General features: G+C 44.9%; 1 protein-coding gene across 1 annotated transcript; it reads left to right on the top strand.

Annotated features, from left to right (window-relative positions):
- Nucleotides 1-3,885: 3,885 nt before the first annotated feature.
- On the top strand, nt 3,886-9,001 carry LOC117724439 (H-2 class II histocompatibility antigen, E-U alpha chain). The gene is made up of 5 exons (XM_034524244.2): nt 3,886-4,044; nt 6,307-6,552; nt 7,039-7,320; nt 7,852-8,020; nt 8,647-9,001. The coding sequence occupies exons 1-4, from the start codon at nt 3,963-3,965 to the stop codon at nt 8,007-8,009; spliced, it is 768 nt and encodes a 255-aa protein (XP_034380135.1). The 5' UTR covers nt 3,886-3,962; the 3' UTR covers nt 8,010-8,020; nt 8,647-9,001.
- The last annotated feature ends 945 nt before the right edge of the window (nt 9,002-9,946 follow it).

The following is a 9,946-nucleotide window of genomic DNA, read 5'->3' as shown; positions in this document are numbered from 1 at the left end:
CAGAAGGACCACATTCCTTAGTCAGAGGACACTTGCTGGATTAACAGTCAGAGGAGGAAGAGGCTGATTAACATTCCTCAGATTATAGGGAAGGGGACCCACCTGCGGGTGGGGAAGGCCCAGAGCAAGGTGACACATTCAAGGATGGGAGGTGGTCAGGAAGCCAGACCCTTAATGTAACAAACCTGGGCAAACGGAAGAAAGTGATGTGCGAACCTGGAATCTGAGTCACCCAGCGGCCGGACTTGAGAATGTCAGCCTTTGTGATTGCCCTCCTGTACTCTGTATAAGAACTACTCCCGGCCTTTGTTCGGGGCTATCTTGCTGGCATGTGAGAGAGTCCTGGGGCACGAGTATCATTAAACCTCATGTTGTTACAGCGAATCACATCTGTGTGAGTTTCTGTGAGTGCTTCCCCTGGTTTTGGATTTTACAGTCCAACAACTCTACCTAAACACCTCCATGACCAATCAATTCAGTAACATGGTAGGATACAAAACTAACAGATGAAACCAATACCTTATCCCACGCACTATCAACAGATTTCCTAAGGAGGAAATTGTGAAAGGAGCTCAACCCTCAATGGCCACAATTCTCTGCAATATATATATATATATATATATATATATATATATGAAACCAGGCTTGCTGGTGCCCTGTTACTGTGCCTCAGCCTGTTGGGGGCCGACTTTTAGCAGAAAGCAGCTATCAGCTTTGCAGCCATCTTGAGCCATATACCCTGACATGAGATTTGGATTACAATAGCTACAACAGCTGAGCACACTCCGATAATCTTGGTTTAGATACCTTGAGATTAAAGGCGAGTGAGATTAAAGGTGTGTGAGATTAAAGGTGTGTGACTTAAGAGTATGACTTAGAAGTATAGAGATCAGAGTTAGAGACAAGACCTAAGGGCATGATTAGGGGTGTGACTTAGAGGCGTGGCTTAGAAGTGAGACATATAAAAGGCAGAGGCAGACAGTAGAGATTCAGACTATAGAGGGAGAATCAGACACATCAGACATTAGGTAGAGTCTGCCCTCACCCTCGCTCTTGCTGAACCCCAACCCGCAGACTGGAGTGGCAGCTTGGGCCGGAATACAGTGGCCGCCCAAACATGGGTCGGCCCGGGCCTCAACATTTTGCCTGGGCTGCGACGTTTTTTGTCCACCCCAACGTGGGGCTAGTGTGGACCCCAACATCAGCCTGATGGGAATCACAAATTCAAAGTTGACATGGGCTTCAGAGAAAGTCCTAAACCAGCCTAGATGAGATTATACCCTGTCTCAGGATTATACTATAGTTTTACATTGGGTTTATAGTTCAATAGCGGAGCACTTCCTAGGGTGAGATGAAGCCCTAAATGTAATCCTAATATTCAAATAAATAAACTAAATTAAAAGAAAAAGAAACGAAGAAGAGACAGAAAGAAAAGCACTTTTCACATTCATTGTTTGGAACAACTAATATTGTCAAAATGTTATTCTGTTACAGGGAATTTAGTGGTTCAGTGTCATCTCCGTCAAAATAACAATGGTATTCTTCACAGAGCTACAGAAATCAATTCTAAAATTTACACAGAAAAATGAAAGACCTCAATAGTCATGGCAATCTGGGGCAGAAGAGCAGATGGGGATATAATACTGAGCATCAGGGTTCCAGGGAGAGGGAGACCGGCAGCTAAAAGGGAAGCTGGGGTCTACAGAACTCAGGCCAAACAAACGTAGAATGTACTGAAGCCCCAGAATTGATCTGTGTCCAGTGTGGATGCACTTGTAAGCCCAGGACTGTGGGAGAGTGAGGACCGATGACAGGCAAGGGATATGGAGATAGATGATAGTTATGTTCACATACATTCGGCAATTCTTAAATGATTGCCATTTGCCTCTGAGACCCAGTTCTCCTACTCTGAAGTTCCTGAACACACAGTTGTGAGTGTGGACACAAGCTTTGTGGTTTGGGTGGCAGAGAGTACAGTGGACCTGTGTTCATGTCATGAGGAAGCTGTCACAAGCTTGGACATTGGGCAGCAGGCATTGGTGACATCCTCAGCAGATGTTGTTTCCTCTTGTCCTGTGGGCTCAGTTGGAACTATGACATCATCAGTGGGACTTCCCAGAGGCCTCTGACCACTTTAGGTTAAAAGTCTACCCTGCCCAGTGCTCTGCCAGCCTTAAGCTATACTTCTTGTAACATATTCTATTCTGTTTTCTGGAGGAACCATGACAGTGGCTCACCACATTTAATGTCACCAAGGACACTTCATTCAGGTGGCTTCAGAAATCCCCTCATACACACAGGAAGCTAGACTTTGGGAGAACAGAAAACCATGAAAGGCGTCCTAATAGAGGACCCCTACACCCCATGACAGAGAAGGAGAACTGAAAGTCCTTCTCTGAAATCTAGCTTAATAATCTCATGAGCAGAACCAATCAACAGACAGGAACTAGGCAGCATCATAAGTTGCTGGGTAGCACTGTATATTTGGAAGTACTTTAAACTTACCATGCACTTGCCAAGAACATGGCATTACAGAAGCTAGCAAAAGATAGATGCAAAAATTGTGTTAGCAGGATTTGACTCTGAAGAAGGAGGTCAGCCTGAACCACAGAATTGTAGCATCAACCTCTTGACCCTGGATGATGCAGTTAGTGATCTGGAGGGTTGATAGCAGATGCCTTACTTAGCCCCTGGCATGATCAGACAGACCATCAGCAGTCAAGGGGATGCTGCCCTCCTGGTCTGTGAGGGTCTTTGTACAGCTACATAGGACCTCAAAACAACCACTACTATGTTGAAGATTCACCAACAACTAATTCAACCCCAGATGGGCAACCTCACTGCTTGCTGGCTTTCCTTTGGCTTTTAGTCCTTTCTGTTTGTAAGTAAATATTTTTCTGTGTGTTATACAGTGTTTGGAGAAACAAGAGATGTAAAACCTCCTAATTTTCAGGAACCTCTATGGATAATCTAAACATACACTTTTGGCCCAAAACTTTAATCCTTATAAGACAGGAGGAGAGCTTCCCCAGCCAGTTGACCCAGGCTACAGGGTGGTAAGGCCCTCCTTGAACATCAATTCACTGTTCCCAGGGGAATAAGCTGTGCCCAAGCTATTCTTTAGTAGTGACCTCCATATCTAAACTCAGCTTCACCCTCAGGTCACAATGTGGCTAGAGAGCCTCTCCAGGCCATGAAATATAGGAGGAGCCGGTACACCTCATGGTTTCTAATGATCACTGCCCATTTTCCAGAGGTAGAATCCCACCTCTCTCTGGTCTTTGTAGCTTTGGGACTCAGTTTATCTCCCAGTGTCCTCAGGACACAGCAGTTGCCAGTGGTCCTGGAATCTTGGGCTGAACTGACCATGTTGGGAACCAGCCCACTGAGAACAGAGATGCATCCAACAGTAAGGAGATCTCTGAGTGACATTCTGTTACCAGAATCTGGGCATTCTCCATAGCCCGATTGTTCAGTTTCTCTTTAGATAATTCAGTGTCCCTTGAAAGCAGTCTTCCCAGCCCTCGCACTCAGAGGTACAATCCCCATTTTTTTTTTTTTGTATTAGCGATTTTTAATTTATTCTAGCCTCACTAATGTGTTTCAGTTATGACTTTGATTGGGACAGAAAAGAGTGTATTTTATCAACATTCCCAGACTCTTGGATTTTTTTTTTATTCTGTTTGCCTAAAGACTTTGCTTTTTTATTTTTGAATAAGTAGAGAAATTTCTTCTTGAAGAAAATTATTTCTTGTAATGTTAAGTAGAAACTCTAATACTATATAGTGAGCTGCATAGGACCTAGTTGCAAGAAACCTTTCCCTAGCAACAGATGTGTCAGCCTGAAACATTTTTCTGATTGGTTAAAAGTTGAGTGCTTTGGATTTTAAACCCTTTTAGTTCTTGTTAATTCTGCCTCAGTCTGCGATCTTTTCTGACCCCACCAAACACCCCAGAAGAAAATGGCCTCAACTGCAGTTCCGGTGTTAAGATTTTTCTTCGTGGTTGTCCTGATGAGCTCCCAGAAGTCATCGGCTATCAAAGGTAAGTGCAAAGAAAACCAAAATCAGGATGGTAGACTGTATGAGACTTTGAAGAAATAAATGTGGGCATAAAGAATACAGTCTTTGAACTGAAAAATAAGAATGGCAGGCACCCTGTAAGTCTAAATCTGAAGGTTATGAGGCAGTTATGGTTCAGGGAAAATTCTTCCTACTGAAGTGAAATGATCAGACTTGGTTGAGCAAGACAAATCAAGGCACATGCTGCTAAGGCCCTCTGTCTCTCCAGAGGTCAGACTTTTGGGGCTATGGAAAAATAGCTTTCAATAGGCACCAACAAGGTACATCCCTGGGTTTTGTTTTGTTTTATTTTCTGGAACATCAGGAAAATTAAGAGTTGGAAACCTCACAGAATTTTGTTAAGATCAAGTGAGATAATGTAGGAAAAACCCTCAGTGCTGATCCTGTGTGAGCATACTGTTCACATCAGTTCTGTTGTATTCAACCACAGACACTGTATTTAAGATCACTAGAAAGAAAGGTCATCATCCCACATCAAATCTATGAGAGAGAGAGAGAGAGAGAGAGAGAGAGAGAGAGAGAGAGAGAGAGAGAACACTGATATGAAGTGCAGTTAGTTGACTGACTCTTGGGGCAGTGGTAGCCACGCTGGCCCTTTCATGTGACACAGCAAATGCTACAAGATCTGTGGTCACCACTACTAAGTTCTAGTTACCAGAGAGTAGAGACACAAGTGAAGATTGTCATTATCTCCAGAGCAAATATTTTGTGCTGATGTAAACAACTGTTGTGACAAAGGGCTCTGTATCCTGAGCAACCCTGTAGACACAAAAGGAACGAAAGGAAGTGATGCAGGTAGAGAGGAAATGAGAAGAGTGGAAAGCCAGATCCAGCCACACAAGAGCAAGTCTGGGCTTCTACTGCTCAAGAAGGTCTCAGACAGGCAGATGCTCTTCCTGTGCAGCAGAGCTGGAGGGAAGAAGAATGTAGAATATACATTTGTGCATAAAGACAGCCACAAAATCAGTCTCTTGGCCAGACACTAAAATTGGTCACCTTATTCCTAAAGAGAAGCCCTTGTCACCTCATCTTCCTTGCTGTTGGTTATCCTCCCTGTTAATCATTACAGGCTATGTCCCACAAAAGCAGTCCCAAGCTAAGTAGTGGTTAAATAAAGGTCCAGTTTCAAGGCAACCCAGCCAGGCCCCATCTCACCGAGGGAGTCTTGGGATCAGTATAAGTGATCCAGAGCATTGCAAGGTCTCGATGTCAATCTCCTGCGTGGCTCAGGCACCACTTATGTCTCTCAGGGTTACTGGTTAAAGGAGTTTCTGACCACAAAACGTCAGCAGAGTTTGTTAGGTATGGTGAGGTAGTGAAAGTTCTTGTCTCAAACCTATCCTGGTAGAATGGAACTCAGCAGAGCTATAATGGGAAACTCCCATGGTAAGTAGTCAGTGATCTATCTGCTCAGGTCACAGGGTGAGCAAAGGGATCAGGTGTCACAATTGTACTTGGTTCCCGAGTTCCAAACTGATCCTTTCAAACAACACTTCTCTACTCAGAGAGTACAGTGTCAGGATAAAAAGAAGCTCCTGTGTGCGGACCCAAGTGATTTAATTCCCACACAACAGGGAGCCTGGGATTTTTTTTCTTATGCACCATGGCCAGATTTCTAAAGTCATGATATCATTAAATACCCACTCAAATCTGTTTTCTGAATCAACCTGCCTCTCCAAGGCCCAAGGGACAGTGTAGGAGTGGAAGCAGAAAGACCCTAAGAGCCAGAGGATGGGGAGGGCTGTGAGATACTGTCCTCCAGACATGACACGGCTGCTGCACACATGAATACACTTAAAGTGGCTGCAGATATATTCACAATACCTTCATAGGACAGTTAAACAGTGGATGGATGGGGGAGGGGCTCTTGAGAGACCATTTATAGTTGATGGCTGCTGATAGAAAGTGTGTGTTTCGGGGAAGGGTGGCCACTGGTTGGTGGCTCATGCTGGAGTGCATGACCTCATACCATGCACAGGTGGACAACAGTCGGCTTGGTGTTAACAAAGAAGGCTGCGTTGAAGGCTATGTCTTGCAGCCCCATGCATTCATCCTCTAACACAGCCCCCTTCTGTCTCACTGGCTTGCTTTGCTCAGTATGGATGTCCATCCCCCAGACCCTGTCTCTTCCCTAACTCCCAGTCACCATTCATCCCCGCCCACCCAAATGCATGTGTGTTCTTCCTCTTCCATCTCCCTTCCTAACCCCTTCCTTTCTTTTCAGAGGAACACACCATCATCCAGGCGGAGTTCTATCTTTCCCCAGACGAAAGTGGAGAGTATATGTTTGACTTTGATGGTGACGAGATATTCCATGTAGATATTGGAAAGTCAGAGACCATCTGGAGACTTGAAGAATTTTCAAAGTTTGCCAGCTTTGAGGCTCAGGGTGCGCTGGCTAATATAGCTGTGGACAGAGCTAACCTGGACATCATGAAAAATCGTTCCAAAAACACTCCAGATGCCAATGGTACCTGCATCTCCTCCACATCCCCCCCCCCCCGCCAGATGTGGGAACTGAGCTTTAAAATAGATACTTTGACAATTTCTATAGGGGTGTGAGGAAGTCTTGCATGCCCTTCTAAGACCCCAGTTTGCTCAGCATAGCAAATCCAATTATCAGGCTGCAGGCCCAGGGATTTTAGAAGTTTGTTTCTTTTTTTTTCCCTGTTGATATAGTCTTGGTTTATTCATCCATTACTGTTTATGAATTCACTACCTCAAGTCTACACAGGGGGAGTGAGGAACTGGGCTGGGGGTGTGGGTGGAACTGGCTTGGTGGATACCTCGTACCTCAATACTGGCTCCAAAATGTCAGATCTGGGAATATGGTAACACAACTGACTATCCAGAGCACAGCTTTAAAGTCATGAGGTAGCATTGCACCACAGGCCAGCATGGAAAGAGCAGAAGAGGCTGAGGGAATGAAAGCTAATTTATGCCATGCTCCCCACAGTGGCCCCAGAGGTGACTGTACTCTCCAGAAGCCCAGTGAACCTGGGAGAGCCCAACATCCTCATCTGTTTCGTGGACAAGTTCTCCCCTCCAGTGGTCAATGTCACCTGGCTCCGGAATGGACAGCCTGTCACCAAAGGCATATCAGAGACAGTGTTTCTCCCGAGAGAAGACCACCTCTTCCGAAAGTTCCATTATCTGACCTTCCTGCCCTCCACGGAAGATTACTATGACTGTGAGGTGGATCACTGGGGTTTGGAGGAGCCTCTGCGGAAGCATTGGGGTAGGGTGCATTCATTTTTTCACTTCTAAGCGTCCTGCTTTAGTGCTGGATTCGGGACAATTAGCATTCACACTGTAGGGCTGGGAACACAGCTCAGTGTTAGAGCAATTGCCTCATAGGTGTGTGGCTTCAAGTTCAATTACCAGCATCACAGACTAACAGAGTTCACAGTGTTTCATAACACTGACTACAATGTATATACATTCATTCTCTCATAAGGTGCATTCATTCACTTTTGAAAAAACTTATACATATGTGTCTTTTGCCTGTGTGTGTCTGTGCACCATGCAAGTGCCCAGTGCCCTCAGAGGTCAAAAGAGGGTGTCAGATGCCCTGCAATTGGAGCCATGTGCAGTTCTAAGCTGCCATATGAATGCCTGAAATGAAACCAAGGTTCTCAGCAAGAGCACACAGTGTTGTTAACCAATGAGTCGCCTCTCCAGCCCCAGCACACACTCTCTTTCTTACATTGGCCGCTGACAGTATTTCTTACAACAGCAACTGACATCTCCTCTGCTTTATTTTCCCCAGAGTTTGAAGAGAAAACCCTTCTCCCAGAAACTAAAGAGAATGTTGTGTGTGCCCTCGGGTTGTTTGTGGGTCTGGTAGGCATCGTTGTCGGGATTATCCTCATCATGAAGGGTATTAAAAAACGCAGTGCTGCAGAACGCCACCAAGGAGGCCTGTGAGCTGCCTGGAGGTGAGTTAGATGTGCTCAGAGACGGACAGATGTGTGATGTCTGAGAGAGGAAAGCAGGGGTGTGGTGCCTTTAAGAGATGGGTGTGGGTAGTAGTATCTCTTAATTTCTTTGTTGGAAAAGGTGAGATTTGGCATCAGATGGTACCCAAACCTTCAGGATTCATGGGTCCTTCCTTGGGTGTTCCTGGACCACTTGTGAATCTTGGAAAATTTCTTCAGCTCCCAAGACTGTTGACTCACAGGAGAACACTGCATTTTTGTGGCATGGGGGAAGTTACTCTCAAGGTTCAGGGATGTGGCACTTCCATGTAGTGAAGCAGCAGCTATAGCTCCAGAGTCTGAGGCTTTTGGAGACAGGTTCTTGGATCGGTGGCATGAATTGTAAATCTCCTGAGTCCATGACTAGTATCAATCCTTCAGTCTGAAAGATGCTTCTAAAGGGATCTTGGCAGAGGCAAGACATGTTGATCTTCATGCAAAATAGAATCTGGGGTTCATGTTGGGAACTCAGATCAACATTTAAGGACATTTTTAGAGCCACATGACCAAGACAGACAAGGAAGGAAGCCGAGGGGCTCTCTATCTTTATCATAAACTCCCTGGTAATTCTGTATTTCCCACCACAGGTGATGCCTTCAGTAATAGTTCATGAAGAAACTTGTTGTGACAGCATCTGAGGCTACTCCTTCTCTCAGGTGTTCACTTCAGCAGAGACCATACCTTCTGCAGTTTCCAGCCTTAAGTCTTGAGAATGGCAGCAGTTTCTCTGGTCTAATGTCTGTGTGGGGTTCTCTGTCTCCTCCCTGTATCTCCATGCCATCTTCCATCATTTACAGTAATTCCTCTGTGACATATATTACAGCGTTCTTCCTCTGCCGAGGAACTTTCTGAGAATGGAGGCATCTTCTGTTCACTTATGTTTGACATTTCTCCAAACTCTGTTCCTTTTTTCCCCAAATAATAAACATGTTAGGTTATGAAGTGGCTTTTTTGGGGTGTGTGTGTGTGTGTGTGTGTGTGTGTGTGTGTGTGTGTGTGTTTTGCAAGTTCTTGGCAGAGATAGGGAAACCTGAGGAGTATGTGTACTTCCACCCATGACTGAATATTGATTACCATTTACAAGTTCTGGATTAATCTGAAACCCAGACTCACTAGGATTTTAAGCATCTGTGGATATTACTGCTTAAAGACATGTCTGTCTTGTCAACCACAGAGTGGAGTTCCAGTTGCTGTATGGCAGACTCTGGATTGATGTGTGGGGGAGTTGGAGGTGGGATAGGAGAGTGAATGTGACCCTTTCCCCCTCTCTTTTTATACACGTGTAATATTCTCAAAGAAGGTTAATGAGATTCTGGATGCAAAGAAGAACAACATTAACTAGAATCAGTATATATCTGTGTGTGTGTGTGTGTGTGTGTGTGTGTGTGTGTGCATGTGTGTGTGTGCATGTGTGTGAGCATGTATGTGTGTGTTTGTATATGAAGATGCCATGAATTCTAAAAGTGTGAGAAAGTAGTTATGGCATCATAGGAGAAGCTGGATGGGAGAGGGAAGAGTGGAAATGATGTAAATATACAAATTCAATATACTTATCTGTGAATTCCTGAAACAAAATTTTTTTAAAGGAGAAAATGAGAATCAGTATTTGGGACTTGAGATGGCTTTTATGCATATCCTTAGCAGAATAAATCTCAAAAGTGCGGGCTTGGCCTTGGGTAACTTCTAAGAGTGACAGAGCAGGGGCTGTTGTGGGTAGAGCACACTGAGAAATCCACAAGTTGCAGAACACTGGTACTGACCAGAGACCTCACTGCAACATCCTTTGCCTTAGGAAATGGCCAGGAGACTTTGAGGGCCAGACCTGGGTTCGATGTCAGAGTCTCATCCCTCAGATCATCCACACTGGCTGATGGTGAAATTTGGGGA

The sequence above is a fragment of the Arvicanthis niloticus genome, chromosome 20, assembly GCF_011762505.2.
Source record: "Arvicanthis niloticus isolate mArvNil1 chromosome 20, mArvNil1.pat.X, whole genome shotgun sequence".
NCBI classification, from domain to species: Eukaryota; Metazoa; Chordata; class Mammalia; order Rodentia; family Muridae; genus Arvicanthis; species Arvicanthis niloticus.
Note: the sequence above shows the minus strand (reverse complement) of the source record. Positions and strands in the feature narration are given on the sequence as shown.